General features: G+C 35.6%; 1 protein-coding gene across 4 annotated transcripts in view; it reads right to left on the bottom strand.

Moving 5' to 3' along the window:
* EIF2B3 (eukaryotic translation initiation factor 2B subunit gamma) overlaps positions 1–16,545 on the bottom strand; it is a 122,323-nt gene that overhangs the window by 23,407 nt on the left and 82,371 nt on the right. For all 4 annotated transcript variants that reach the window (XM_032218434.1, XM_032218436.1, XM_032218433.1 and 1 more), the window contains 4 exons: positions 13,251–13,378; positions 12,124–12,314; positions 7,459–7,536; positions 6,027–6,175 (listed from right to left, as the gene is read on the bottom strand). In XM_032218434.1, coding sequence (XP_032074325.1) covers positions 6,027–6,175; positions 7,459–7,536; positions 12,124–12,314; positions 13,251–13,378 — 546 coding nt within the window. The remainder of the gene's footprint in view (positions 1–6,026; positions 6,176–7,458; positions 7,537–12,123; positions 12,315–13,250; positions 13,379–16,545) is intronic.

The following is a 16,545-nucleotide window of genomic DNA, read 5'->3' as shown; positions in this document are numbered from 1 at the left end:
CATCAGGAAGAACTTACTTATTTCTTTGGTGATTTGAAGTGCTACAAAGAATTTGGTCTCCTTCCAGAGGAAAACAAAAAAATACTGGACAAAAATACACACCTGGCTAGAAAAAAATGATAAAGGAAGATATAGATTTAAAACCGGAAATATTACTGTTGGGCATCATACCAGACAAATACAGTAAAAGGAATGCATATTTAATAATACATGAGTTAACAGCGGCCAGAATTGTGTTCGCACAATATTGGAAGAGTGAGGCGATCCCCACAGGGGGGAAAGATAATAACAAAAAATTTAGAATGTGCAGAAATGAATAAACTACTATTTGAAATTAAATAAAAGGAAGACATTGAACATTTTGAGGTATGGGATCTGTTTTATCAATGGTTAAAAAAGAGAAACAGGCATTAGAACTTCTAAAATTACAAGAGAAAATATTAATTTTGTTATTAGGGTTGATCACTATAACTTATTAATTTTGATTAGTATTAACAATAAATATGTATTAAAATTATGAGGGAAAAGCACGGTTATTATGAGATTACTATTAGAGAATACTATTATCATTATGATGAATATTACTCAAAATAATTGTAACCAGACAACATGCTGTTTATATGGATTTTGAACATGTTGCTCTTTCTATTCATATTAATAATTTAAAAAAAAAACAGAATTTAGTCTCCTTCCAAATCAAGAAAATATAAATCAGATATCCTCCTCAAAGATAGTTTGAGAATAATATCTCGTCTTATGTTGGCAAGTGAGAATTGAATAAAGATGATCAGGGAGTACTTACATTACATTTTAGTAAGTGTGTATCAACTCGTGAAACTTCCCTGGCTTATTCTCAAGTTGCCATAGGCAGGGGAATGGGAAATCACACCTCGCAGCTGCACCATAGAATTTACTCCTCAGTCATAACAAGATGCATTCTGACAGACCAAGTCAAGGCCATCTCCGTGGATACCAGCAATGCCTGGAAGGGAGTGACTTTTGCAACCCGCGAAATTACCTCATTGGGGAATATGACCGGGTGACACACTTTGAGGGGAGGGGGAAACAGGATCAGAGGCAAGGCGTTAAAGGAATGAAGTCAGAGTTGGCTTCACCTAGGTAATACTGACATGGTGCTCCTAATAAAAGACTCGATTTTGATGGGTTGAGACTCTTAATTGTGTTAGGGCACTGGTCAGAACCCTGACAGTGTGTGTGTGTGTGTGTGTGTGTGTGTGTGTGTGTGTGTGTGTGTATCTTTGAGACATTTTGCATACCATAAATTGGAGTTCAATATCAATTCTCTGGACTAGAGACAAAACTATATTACCAATAAAGTTAGATCAGAAAGCATTTTGTTGTTTTTATCTATTTTTATGTTTAACACAATAGACTATTCACACAGATACAGAAGCCACATTTTCTGTGCAACTCAACAAGTTTAAATTCATGGCTTCTGGGAACAAAACTGAGTATATACTCAAAATAAAGAAGAGTAGCAATCTTGCCAAACATGTTTCTATTACAAATGACATCAGTTTCACTCTGACATCCACTGCTACTTTAAGCTTGTCATCTAGCCAGCTAACTTCCCAGATGTGCTATGCATGCTATTAGATACATCAAGCCAACTCACTGCTGTGAGAAATGGACTGACACTTCTAGTGAAAAGCTGTGTATTTCCCACTTATGATATAGTAACAAACTGAATACATTAAAGATTTTAAAAAGATAATTTTATAAATTGAGCACCACAACAAACAGTAACACAATCTCTTTTCAGGGAGGTGACTCAGCATATGATTAAGACATCAAATACTCCTTAAAATGCATTCTGATAATCTGTCAATTAAGAATTCTAGAGGTGTTTTCCCTTCATTCATTTACTTGTCAAAAACTGGTAAAATATTGATGTTTTTTTTTAACTCAAACAAAACAAAAAGTCGGGGACTACCTTACAAGAAAATCACATTTGAGCTAACCTGTTAGTTATAAAATGTATAATAGCTATAATTTACTACTTAAGATCAACAAGCTTGGGATAATATTTCACAACCAAGACCACATTGCCTTCCTTGACTTAAGTGTATTAATATCTTTTTTCTTTCCCTATCTCACTTTGGAGGGAAAATATATACTCAAGACACTAATACAGAGATTACATATATTTTTCCAGGGGAATCAGTATACATGGATTAAATCTCACTTATTCAGATTATTAAGTAGACTTCATCACAGGAAAGCTGCCATTAAGCTGTCACAGCAACTGTTATGGAGAAAATTAGAAGAGGAACATGAAACATGTTTTTATGGTGTTTTCAGTGGTAATGCTACTGGAGAGAGAATGGGAAAAATATTTATTATTATTTTTTAAAGCAGCTATTCAAAATTAATATGCTATCCTGTTAGAGATTTAACACTTCTATTTCTTTTATTCAAAAAAAGTTGCCAACAATTGATGGTGTATTTCAGCAGCACAATCTGGGGGAGCATTGAAGGTCACAAAAACAGGTGAAGCAGCCCACCCACCTATGGATTAGGGGGCAAGGAAAGTATATACTTGATATATAGTAGTCTTTCCTTATACCAGCATAAAACAAGTTCTAGTAAGTGACATAAATAAATGACACCCAATGTAGCATGGGGGTTAAGATGTTGGACCAGAAATCGGGATACCAAAATTCAAATCTATCCTAGCCATGGAAGCTCATAGAATGGCTTTGTGCCAATCACTCTCTTTTAGACCAACATATCTCACATGGTTGTGATTATTGTGAGGAAAAATGGGAGGCAGGATGCTAGGCACATTGCCCTGAGCTTCTAAGAAAGTGTAAGATATAAATTGAATGAATGAATGAGGTGAAAGGCAGTACTATTTTTAAAATTAAGATTAGAAAAAAACCTTTATTGGTGAAGAGGAAGAAAAGTCATCAAATGTCTACTGAAGTTAACTTTAGTGCAGAAATTTTGGTTATAAAACTGCATCCGCTTCCTTAAAAAGTCAAAAGAGGGACAAGTTCCAGGGTGGCTATTTGATGTAACTGATACTCCTTAATTCGTTACATATGAACAAAGAGGGAGAAGAAATGAGCCAAATATAGATATATAGTCAGAATTCTCCCTTCAGTGTTTAGATGCCATCACTCACTGCATGCTAAGCAGCCTGAGAACTGAAATTATATAACCCCATTCTTCCAAAACTATTACGAAAGTAATGACACCAAGCCTCACTTTCTGCTAGATTGAAGCACTTTCTGCTAGCCAGCAGTGTGCAGGAGCTGCCAGAAAAGCCAACACAGTTCTAGGCTGCATAAACAGAGGGACAGAATCAAGATCACGTGAAGTGTTAATACCACATTATAATGCCTTGGTAAGGCCACACTTGAAATAATACATTCGGTTTTGGTCACCATGATGTACAAAAGATGTGAAGACTCTAGAAAGAGTGCAGAGAAGAGCAACAAAGATGATTAGGAGACTGGAGGCTAAAACATATGAAGACTGGTTGCAGGAACTGGGTATGTCTAGTTTAATGAAAAGAAGGACTAGGGGAGACATGATAGCAGTGTTTCAATATCTCAGGGTTGCCACAAAGAAGAGGGAGTCAAACTACTCTCCAAGGGCAGAACAAGAAGCAATGGGTGGAAACTAATCAAGGAGAGAAGCAACTTAGAACTGAGGAGAAATTTCCTGACAGTTAGAACAATTAATCAGTGGAACAGCTTGCCTCCAGAAGTTGTGAATGCCCCAACACTGGAAGTCTTTAAGAAGATGTTGGATAGCCATCTGTCTGAAATGGTATAGGGTTTCCTGCCTAGACAGGGGGTTGGACTAGAAAACCTCCAAGGTCCCTTCCAATTCTGCTGTTGTATTGTATTGTATTGTACTGTGTTGTGTTGTGTTGAAGGAATCCAGAAATTACTGTACAGCAAGACAGATGTGCCTAGATGACATTCAAAAGGCCTCTGCAGCTTGGTTAATACAGTATGGTGATTTCTTCCCAACTATACATTTTGATGTGGCCATTTGCATTAATCCTTGAGAATTTTGTCATAGTAACAAAAGTTAAAAGCAAAAGAAAATAAACATAATTACAAAATGTAAAACTAAAACATAAGATTTATAAAATTAAAATAAAAGTAGTACAGGAGATCTCTCCAGTCTACTGAGTAGATATAAGACAAGCATCTACAAATTCCAATATATTTTTAATTCTAAGACTAAAAAGTTGAGAAAATAAAGAATAATTTATTGCTCTCTATAATGTCATTTATCTAAATATTAATACCCGATAGGCCATTTCAGGAAACCTTTAATTGGGACACTGCCATGTGAATGTCTCTCTCACATTCTCTCTTAGCAAAGACTGTTGATTTCTGCTTTAGAAAATTAAATTTGAACACTGTTAGCTCCTAAATTCTTTACTCTTTCCAAAGATCTACTCTTGTCTTAGGTGAATCTTAACAGGAGTATTATTTATTGTTTTTTTTATAATAGTAGAATTGGTCTTGTCTGAAGATGAATTTGAAATTACCCTTTATCTTTATGGTATGGTGATTTAATTTATAGTGTGCTGGCAATTAAATGTGGCAATTATATTTACAATACCTATAACTTAGTTTTGTAATTGCAATGTGCTTCAGAAAACTAAGCTTTTTCTTCACATTATCAAGCATGTGATGAGAATCAACTTCAAAGAGTGGTTGTTTTAATTCATTATTTAATGCTTTCAATTCATTGATACTAAAAATTGCTTGCAAAGGAAAATAGATCACTTACACAACAGCCATCATTTATGTAACAATTTAACTTTTTCAAACAATACAAGAAAAGTATGGAACTAAAAGGACAATCCATTGAGAAAAACCTTACCACAATAAGGTTTGTGGGAGCAGTTCCTATAGAATAGAATAGAATAGAATAGAATAGAATTCTTTATTGGCCAAGTATGATTGGACACACAAGGAATTTGTCTTTGGTGCATATGCTCTCAGTGTATATAAAATAACACATATAAAATATGTTAAAATAAATAATTTTGTAAAGTTAATCAGCATGAATACCACTATTAACTTAGATTTTATTATTTTAAGAAAATTAAAACATTAAATAATTTTATAAATTATTAAAAAATAAATTAAAAATGGCAACAAAAAAAACCTATGCAGTGCATTCAGTTGATCCAGCAGGCTTTGCTCTACCATACCGCTTCGTTCAGACAACATTTTTTGTGTGCTGAACCAGTAGTAATGCCGGCAGGAACCCACCCCTGCACCAAGCCTTGGGGTATGGCCTGGTATCAGGCTGTGACCCTCACAAGTGGTGGATGAATACGAAAGCTCCATTTGTACAAGTGGCAGGCACATGCACGAAACCATTCTCCCCCACCACCACCACCATTGCTGGACTATGGAGCTGGAAAGGTTGGGGACCACTACAGTACAGTGTTTGTGGTCATAACTTATTTTTGTAAAATTCATTTAGCATTTCTTCATTATTTGAAAATACTAACACTTCTTCAGGCAATTTTACTTTAATGTATTATCTCACCACCAATTTATTCAAAATAAAACTATTCTGCTTGTAATTTTCTAAATGTTCTCTGAATCGTATTTAAAAAAACATGGCATTACTCTTGTTTTTAGCATCCCAATATTATATGCCAATGACAATCTTTTTAACACCAATTTTATTTATTACGCATATCAGGGCATGTTAATACTTCTCAGATAGAGGCATCTGCAGGAATGAAGGATTTCATCAAAATGATAAAAAGAGAATTGCAGTCTTGATACAGTACATATACAAAAAGGGTACAGTTTGCATCACAATAGCACAATGTTGCCTCTTATGGCCCTATTGTGGATGCCTCTATCCTCATTCATAATTCTCTATTCTCTCCTGGAAATAAAGGGGTGGCATTCAGCCAAACAGGGTATCCTTTGGATATTCCATAATTAATTGATTTTAATGCTACGATTCTCTATATAAAACCACAAAAGATTTTCTTTCAAAAGACCACCTACCCCTCTTCAATTCTGACAGAATTCATGATGATGCAGTTAGTAATTTTAACTTTGTCTTTGATCAAGCATGAAGTACCAATGACAGAACGCTTTACTGAAGTCTTTTCGCCTATTTGAGATGATGCACCTACAATGCTGTCAGATCCAACCTATAGAGGAAGAGAAAAAAACAGAACGACCAAGTATTAAACAATATATTCTCTTTGAGTTGCTGATAGCTGCCAATTAACAGACTGAAGAGACCAAATTAGCTTTAATGAAGCCTCAAGAATCTTTTTCTTTTTTCACATGAAAAAGGTCTACTTTTTCTGTTGTATTTTGGAGAATACAAAGCACTCCAAATGGATTAGTAAAAGAGAAACTGAGTTGTTTTGAATATGTACCATAGCTACTAAATTGATGTTCTAGTGATTAAGGTTTTTTGACTGCACTTTTCAAAAACATAAAAAGAAATAATTCTGTCATCTGGCACTTTCTCTGAAGTTAACTGTTTCCAGCCTCCTGGAATAAATAGTATACATTATAAATAAATATATAATAGTCCATTGTAGGGAGTTAGCGAAGTCAGACTAGATAGATGTAAATGCTACTTTTATAATTAATAAAAATAAGTGCACTTCAGCAATACCAACCCAGCAGATCAAGCATACAGTAGGTCTTGTTCCCATGATCTGCTTAACTCTCTAGGAGGGTTCTAGGAGAAGCATGTTCTACACCGTCAAACCTGTCGGCCGGATGCATCATCTGCAGGCCACCCCAAACCCAGCTCCGCGAATGGGGAAAATGTTGTGATATGTCACATGAGGGCAACGTGACACTGTGAGGTTGACACCCGTGTTCTACACAAACACATGAACAAGTGGACAGGATTTTTTTTTGTGCCATGTGAGAAAATCTGACTTGATTAAAGTAGAAGGTGGTCATTTCACACAATCCTACCTGCCTTGTACTCATACCCAGACCCATTCTCTTTCTCAGCAAGTCTGAATGCAATACATACATCTTTTATGGACCTTAAGATTTCCTGTGCAATTGCTCCTGCTTTATTCACAAAAGAGTGTCGTCCTCATAGCATTAGAAAATTTGTTATCATCTATCCTACTTAGTTTGCCTAAACTAAGCATTTTTTCTTACCTGCTCTAAAACTCAGAATCTTAATCTACTCATTGATTGTGATACCAGATCCTAATCGCTCTGAAGCTGAAACCCTTGCTTCCTACTCCAGCAAACAAGACAAAACAAAACTGAAAACTATAATTATCTGTTCATTCAGATGTGCAGATAAATGGTTAAAATGCAAAGGTATATTGCCTGAAAGCTGGAAAGAGCTTTCATTATAACAATATTTACTAGGAAAAAAACACATGAAAACAAAATGCTATGCCATATTTATTTACCTCTATCTCCCCATTATCCCCTTCTTGCTACTCACCATGCACTTATCAATAATCTGAGCAGAACTATGAACCAGAGGTTCTTCAGGACAAAGTGAAGGTAGCATTTTGGGAACCTGAAATAAAAAAAAAATAGAAATCATACATTAATGCTCTACCAAACACACTCCTGTTTCTAATATAAAAATTACCATTAGTTTACTCAATTAAAGTTATTATGTTCAAGAGACTAAAAAGGACATGCATAAAAAGTGTGTGCGCGTGTGTAAAACCTCTTATGTCCTAATTATGCATGATGATTTTAATTTTTTAAACAGGCAACAATCAATTAGGCTTCAGGAGACTATAGGAAGTTACAGGCTGTGCAAGTATTTCATATATCAAACTTAGTCTAAGTTTGAACATTGCTTTGGCGTTACACACTGAGCAAAAATATTAGAAGAGAGATAAATTGTAAATAGATTTCAACTGATAAACCCATTTGGAAATAATCTGAAATAAGTGGAGTCCCTCCACCACTATCTGCAAATAAGCAAGTCACTTGCAAAGAAGCAATTATTTAAAATTGTTTAGAACACATGCTAAAGGGCCTTCATAGGTGGAAAATGACAATTAAATGTTCAGGAACACCAGGAAGAGTTTAAATTATTTTCCTATGATGTTTGTAATGAACATCTAGTTCTTTGTGATCCCAGCAAGATACATCTAATTTGCGGGCTGAGCCTTTTGTGTAGCCTCCCTTCAGCAATAGATTGTGCTGTATCCTGAAATATGGATTTAAGAAAAATCTTATTGCAGGATCCAATCTGGGATGGTGACCGGGACCAGAGATTTAGTCTTCCGAGCTTTTGGTAGAGAGAAAGTCCCTAAGGATGGGCTCCAGAAGAAGTCTGAAAGCTTGGAAGGCTAAACCTCTGGTTCCAATGACCAACCCAGATTAGATCCTGCAATAAGATTATTTGCCAACAATTTGACTCTTGGCAACCCCATTAGTCAGGCCTTCTCCAGAATGATCTGACTTCACTAAAGAAATGTATTCACTTTGCTATTGGCCAATTCTTCTTTGTGCCTTTCCCAATATTATCAATTTCACAAAAGTTAGGACTTTGCAAAATACATCCAAAATCTGATAATTTGACCCTGGTTATTTGTACATCAAGGGACAATTGGTTTATTCTAGATAAACCAATTGTTCTAGATATTCTGGATTGGTTTATTCTATAATCTATTTGCTGGGTTTTTTGGATATCCATAGTGTTCTCATGAGTCTTCTCCAACAGCAAAGTTCATAACATCAATATTCTATCTTGCTTTTGATTCCATAGAATGTCTAAAAAAAACCCTAACACCTGCACAATTCTGATCTCAGCAGAAACATACACATCACAGTATCTGTATATCTTTTCCAAGACCTTCAATGTTACCCATCAAATCGTAGTAAGTAGTCTGATTCTTTTAATATTACTAGTTGTTTTTTAAAGAAGTTTAACTTTTAATTCCATAGAGTGTAGCCTCCTGTCCTATGATAGGGAAGGATTCTAGGATTCACATTTTCCTAAGAATATTTCACACTGTGTCACGGTCAATACAACTAAAGCATTTCTATAATCAATGAAGTAGATAATGATTTTATTTTGGTCTTCTTTGGCTTTCTCAATTATTCTTTTTTATGTAGGCCTCTAATCTGCCCTGAATGATAGCGTGATTTGCCAGCATGTGGTATTTTTAAGGCTATTGTATGATACTTCATACCCTCTTAAATTTCCTCTTTTTGATATAAACTGATGTCTTCCAATTGTTGGAGTTTATTGTTCTTCAGATTTGCTGGCATAGTTCGGTTAAAGCATTTGCTGGTTCTTTTGTTGCTTGCCATATCAGTTCCTTTAGCCTTCTGACTTGATAATCACCTGAATAGTGATCTAAACAGTACTATAAATTATTGTAAATAGGAAATACCTTTAATATACAATATTTTAGTATGCTTCTTTCAAAATTTGATCTTATCTGATTGGTTACTATCTGTTCACTGATGTCGATTAACATACAAAGTTCAGATTGGAACTGTCTTCTCAGTTGAGTTCTTTTGGATGACTTTCCTTGTTTTTCCATCTTGTTTCCATCCTCAATGTCTTTACAAAGGTCGTTGTGATGCTACTTTTTGTCTCTTCTAAACAGCTCTCTAAAGTTCTTTGTTAGGTTTCTTCCTGAGGCCTTTGTCATTCTTAGCTAGGCTTGCCAATTTCCAACATCTCTACTGGCACCAGTTGATTTGTTCCATTTTCTGGTGTCGTAGTAACTTCTTCAATTTCATTCCACAGTTCCTTTGGTTGCCTGTCAGTGAGATTCAGATCTTCAAAGTGATTCCTAATATTCTCCTTTTAAAAAGGTGGCTATGTACTCAAAATAATCTTGTGGAAACTGCTGGTTTTGTTTTTCCACTTTAGCTTGAACTGAAACTTGGATAAAAACTGTTGTGCGTTTGCTTTTAGGGTTGCAAAAAGGCCAGAAGGATACCTGTTTTTATCAATTAAAAGACAGTCTGAATAACATTTCTTTTAGTCTTAAGCGTTTTGCCATTGGAAATACCACTAAATTAATTATTTAAAAATTATATTGCATATACTGGTGTATATACTTATTCATCTCTTTTCATTAGTAACTGACTTAAATTGTTCTTTTAAGGGTAATTACATGATATGTACATAAGATTTCTGTTTAGAACATAAAATATATATGTTTAAAAACTTCTCCCCCCCTCAACTTTACATATAATAAAAAATATTTAAATATGCTGTTATATGGAAAGCAACTAATGAGACAAGCAGTTGCGTAACAGAATGTTCAGGGAGCGCCAGGGCAAGGGGTGGTTTAGTTTAACTTTAAGGTACTTTTTTCTGTGAAGTAATCTACTTCCTATTCCCAAAAATTACTCTCTCCTGTTGCCATCTGCCCACACAAAGGGAGCAGCAGACTGAAGAGGTCAACTGAAACAAGTAAAATATTTTCTAAGTACAAAAACAGGGAGCTGAAGTGCTGGTTTATTTCTGCTGCTAATTCTAATACATTAGCAGCTGTTTCACCAGTTATGGACAAAATATATACTGTGCTCACACTGCCATATTTGTACATGCATCTGTTGGAAGACATGGTTGAATATAATGATGCTACAATCAGTCCCTTCTCCTTTCCATGTGTAGAAATAATGGAACACAAACAAGACAGAGTGATCATACTCTCAAGCTATAGGATATAAAGGAGGCTGCAGAAAAATCATGCTATATATAAATTTCACTGAATGAACTTTCTGAATAAATCCCTGACTTTGATATGCTTTTTGATATCCACAAATCAAACCATTATGGAATATTTGGAAACCAGAACAGCTTAAGCAAAATAAAAAGCATAAGACTATTAGAATTCTCTTTAAACTGTGAAAATTCTCAGAAGTATTAATGCTTTAGCTTAGTTAGTTTGCCTTATATTTCCATTCCAGAAAAGTTACTATTGAAGAAAATTTGTCTCTAATCGCTGAATGTTTTGTAAATATACAATATATATTAATTGGAATTATCACACGGGGAGAGAGGGATATTTGGAATACTGACTCCAAATGAATAACATATTTAGACAGATAACTCTAGAATTTGTTCTTCAATTCACTCTTGCACCTGTTAAGACTGTCAAAATGCACCAATTTTATTTCTTTCTTTTAAACCCTTGAAATTAAAATATAACCCTGTTAGCGATTGTGCATTTTTCTTTTTTCCATCTGCAAAATGAGATCTTCTATCTACTATCCCTTATTACAGACTCCAAAATAGCTCCTCTCTGATATGGAAAAATAAGTTTTGACGTACTATGAATGTGCCCTAAAGTCAGTTCATACGAATATATCACTCCTAGAAAAGGCTTAACTCTTATAATGGACTTGACCATGAATAAATCCAGAAAATATATATACACTATTGATAAATAATTAAAGGCTTTTATGACTCTGATTCAGTGTATTGTGGATGAGGTTTCACTCCTCCCGAAAGACCAAGTCCGCAGTTGGGAAATACTCCTCAGCTGTTACTGTTTTCATAAAGGACAGCTATAGTAAAGAGGTGTTCTTGCAAGCACAATTAGTACACCAATTGCAACTGTCCCTGAGCAATCCGATCTGATAATGATCTATGCCTGGGTTATCCTTCAAAAGCGTTCACAAGGTGCAACGTAATGGACACCAAGTGTCCAGAAGCTATGGAAGTAACTGGTGAAGGTTTTAGAGATCACTTGATCTTTAAATAAGTCAAGGCCTGGACTTTTTTTAGATGAGGCTGCTTCATTATGGGTCTGTCTGGCCAAGAAGTACTGCAGGAGAGGTTCCTTTGAAGATCTCTCCAGTGTCAGAGGTTTATTTATTTGGCGTGCAAGAGAGGGTCTTCACTTACATTATTCCCAAGCTTCGGAACATACTGTTGATTTGTTGTCATTCTAAGTTTCAAAAATGTTTTAAGTCATCGTGAATGATTTCTGACCAGAAAGATTGGATGCAAATACTGTAAATATATGAACAAATATACTTTGGTCATTCAGTCATTTCCCCCCTTCATGAAGGAACCAAGATAAAAATATTTCAATCTAATCTCCCTATTCTGTCCCTCTCTTGTTATAATTACACGAGTACCAGTCTTGAGTTAAAAACTGCTTTTTTTTCTTACCTGCCTGTTTGCTTCAATATATAGTCCAAGAGTGTTAACTCGGTAACATAGTCCATCTTTCATGATGTGAACATAACAACGAATGTTTCCTCCATGGAATGCCTCTTTTACATCTCCTCTGCAATTGTTCCAGCATATTTTGTCTGTACCCAATTCAAACCAGCTATCACCCTTCATAAAGCTATAAATGTCTGTGGAATACAAATATATAAATCATAAACATTCCAAATGGAATCAAAGTGAGCATTATATATGGCACATTCACATTTTTTTTTCTTTTGCACAGAATGAATGGGTGGGTAAAGAGTGGCTGAACTTATCCTTTACGAATGACATTATACCACATTGCTCAATATTCCAATCTTTGCCACTGCCCAGAACAACAATGGACTCTGGGATTGTTGGCCCATAGGTAAAATATCACGACAATGAAAAAAACAGTGTGGCTCCATCCACTGGCTAGAAAAAGAGCTGCTTTTGGAAGAAATATCCTGCTAACACCCAAAGATCTCTGTTTTAACTGGGATCAAAGAAACAAATAATAAAAGTATCAGCGTTAAGAAAATGCTTTGTATTTTCCTCCCAGAAATAAGACTAATTTCTGCTTCAATTGTAAGAGAATAATGTACTTTTGTAATATATGAACAAGGCCCCATAAGTTCCTGTCTCTTATATGGCTGTCAAAAGAAAGGAGTTTCTTTCTTTAACAGACCAAAACTCCCTATTTCAGCCAAATTCAGGAACCCAATGTTTGTTTAAATTGATCTGTTAAACAAGCTGACTGCCTTATTATAACAAATGATAACTTCCCAAGTTTGGATATAATACGGAACACTAACTTACTTCTGGCATTAACAAACTGGTCATCCTCATTATCTTTGCCTTCACCTTTTCCCATGTTGTTTCTTATCTTTTTAAACCCTGGTGGCAACAATGTCGCGTTTATTTCTATATGTAATTTTACCAGATTTTTGATTGAGACGAGCTTTTTTTATTTGTCAAGAAGCAGGCTAAAAAGAGTTTATGAATTGGGAGATGATTGCATTCCCCATTTTGGAGTAATATTCCCCAAGTGATATTTATTTTCTCCTCCACGGGTGGTTTTTTTCTTCTTTTTTTGTACTAACCTGTTTTCTGGTCCTTTTTTTTTTGGTCTTGCTCTTTGTGGTTTTGGTCCTGCTGAAATTGTGCAGGAGAGGAAAACTGCTTTTTAACCAAGTATGGGATCAATTCACTTCTGATTGAAGTAAATTTCCTAAGGAAATTAAAACAATAGCACTAAGAGATAAATATATTATTTACAAGTTCCTGAGAAAACAATGGCTTCTTTCTTATAGTTGATGTTCAAATAGCTGTTCGCAAAATCTAGATTTGAACAAGAGCAGAACATTTCAAGAATAGTCTAAAACATTAATCTGTAAGTTTGTAACTAAAATATAGTATTGGTCCTCTTTATACCCTTCCAGGACCAACTCTCGAATTCTGTTTTCCAGCTGCAGTTTGTGTTTGCATCTCAGGTGATTTATTTCTGCCTTAACTGCAATGTATCCAGCATGGCAAAATACATTCTCTCTTTTTATAGCCCTGAGCAGAACTTGTAAGTGGTCCGTTTTCCCTTTTCTGGGAATTTGTGCCTTCCCCCTGCCTCTCAGCTTCAGCAGCATAACATTCACAGTCTATTTAAAGGGAATGGTGGCTTGACACATTCTCAGCTCCCTCTTTGTAGCCAATCAAATGCAATCCAACCAGCTGATTTCATTGCAAAATGGAGCTGTCATTGACATTGACTATTTTGATTATTTATAGATCCTTTAAAATGTTTTTGCATGCCCAGTAATGCAGGCAAAGGAAGCTGGGTAAAACTGACCAAACTGGAATGAAACATACCAGGCTATTTGGATGCTATGTTGTTGGGAGCAGCTGTTCCACAGGAGGAAAGCCCACAAGCTCATTTATATGTCCTTTCCTATTAAATATCCTGGTGACTCTTAGCAGGAACACTGAATGGACTGATTCTCTCTGCCTGATGCATGATCAGACCACTGAAAAATAATTTGGACATCTGATAAAATGGACTATGTGTGATGAGGCACAAAAACCCCAACCTATACATTAGTTAAGGTACCACAACATAGTTCTTGCTGCAAAAGATATCACTGAATCTGACCTGCAAAGTATTTGAAACACACACTAATATAATTTCCTAGCAGAAAAAAAACATAGAAACTGCTTTGAGTCAAGCTCAATATTTGGTGATGTTATTATACTCTAACATTCTCCAATGTTGTGGAAGTCACATTAGCAAATCAAAACAAGGTGTTTCATTGCTGGGCTGCATGGTATATTCCTAGAAGCGGCCTTTGTCCTACAATTTGGCTACAATTCAATATGACCACTTGAAAGATGTTGACCAGAATTGTGCAATGGAAAGGCCTGTCCTCCTTCCTTATCCTGACCTTTAGAGATGTATGAAAGATAAGTGAGGAAGAAGGTGTAGGGCCCAATGGAAGGTGTGGGAAACATGTCTAAGGTGCTGCAGAGTGGGGAATGAGGGAGAGAATGGGTGGGGGATGCTGCAGAAGATCTGCAATCGGCCATAAGGATGAACAATCGTGGGTACATTGCAGCTGCTGTAACTTTAAGAGTGTGATGTAAGTAGCTTTGGGAGAGGGGTCTGCTGTAACCTTCAATGGTTAAGTGACTTATTATAAGTTAAGGATGCCTAGAGTTCTAATAGAGAAAGAAATTGTTGTCAATGATTAAAAATATCTTAAAGATTTAATTATGTTGTATTTCAGAAAATCAAACACAACAGTAAAAAAAGTAAAGGAAGAGAGGTGAAAGGAAAGGTTATTTGTGAACCTTATAGTTATAAAGTGAATTCAAATAATAAAACAAGTTATTTTCCCCCCAGCTTTCTAATATTCCAAACTAGAACAATCAGCTATCATTTCTTTCCCCCATCCCCACTGCTATAAAGAAAAGTCATCACACTTTAAAGAATAAAAACAAAACAATGTCAAGAACAAGGGCATTAGGGAAAAATATTTATTCCAGCCAATATTAAAATCTCAGTACAAAAGCAGGAAAATTTTTCCTTAATATATATTTTCCTTGCTTGTACCTTCAAGGAAATGGAGGAGAACTGAAAAAGAGTTAAAACCTCTAGTTAATACCATCTGCCTCTTTGGCTCCTTAAGTCAAAATTTGATTGATTTCACATAATATGGCTTTGGTGAGCATATTCTGAATTTGGAAACTCTCTTGATCAATTTATTCTTTTAAATAATCATAATAAAGTTTGCAGATGACACAACAGTGCTGCGTCAGTGAGGGGACAAATCAGCATACAGGGAAGAAGTCCAGAAGGTATCCGCATGGTGCTCAAGAAACAACTTACATCTAAATACTAGTAAAACAAAGGAGATGGTGCTAGATTTCTGGAAGCACAGAGAGGAACCTGCCCCACTGTATATTGAGGGGGGCTGTGTGGAGAGTGTTTCCTCTTTTAAATTCTTGGGAGTGCTTATTAGTCAAGATCACACCTGGAAAAACAACACGTCCCTGGTGATTGGAAAGGCCCAACAGAGACTTCATTTCCTTAGAGTCCTGAGAAAAAATCAGGTGCAACAATGGCTGATGACCTCTTTCTATCGGTCCACCATAGAAAGTGTCCTCACATATTGTATTACAGTATGGTATGCTGGTTTAACAGCTGTGGACAGAAGACACTACAGAGAGTGATCAATTCAGCACAAGAAACCATTGGTTGCCCTCTGACACCACTGGATGACATCACCAGATCTCGCTGCTTTAGCAGAGTAAGGAAGATACTCAGAGATGATTCACACCCTGGTCAGTGTCTCTTTGCACTTCTACCATCAGGCAGAAGACATCAAAGTATAGCCAGCCGAACAAACAGGTTTAAAGATAGTTTCTATCTGTGGGCTGTGAGACTTTTAAATACAAAAACAATCACTCCATGCACATGCTAGTTTTTTTTCTTTTTCTTTCTTTTTTCGTTTCTGTAATAATTTTGCACCAGTGAGGTTAAAACCAATTTCGTTGTATTTAAGTACAATGACAATAAAGATTATACTTATACTTAAAATGCATGGCATTTCTGAGATAGAGAATCAAGGTTATTAGCGTTAATGGAAAAATTAAGCAAAAAAATCTGATTGCAATTTACATCATTTTCCTCTCCCTACTCCTAGCTCGATTTACACTTTTAAATGACAAGTGAAAGAAATGTTAAAGTCGTCAGGTAGACCAGGATATTTTAAATAATTCCATGTGCGTTACTCAAATTATAACCATGGTGACTTTAAGTTTAACACAACATGCCTGCCTTTGTGTCATTTGGCTGTAAAATTTTATGGCACAAGTGGAAGCAAATTTAAACTGCCCCTTGGGTTCAAA

The sequence above is a fragment of the Thamnophis elegans genome, chromosome 5, assembly GCF_009769535.1.
Source record: "Thamnophis elegans isolate rThaEle1 chromosome 5, rThaEle1.pri, whole genome shotgun sequence".
Taxonomy (NCBI): Eukaryota; Metazoa; Chordata; class Lepidosauria; order Squamata; family Colubridae; genus Thamnophis; species Thamnophis elegans.
This window is presented reverse-complemented; position numbering and strand designations above follow the sequence as displayed.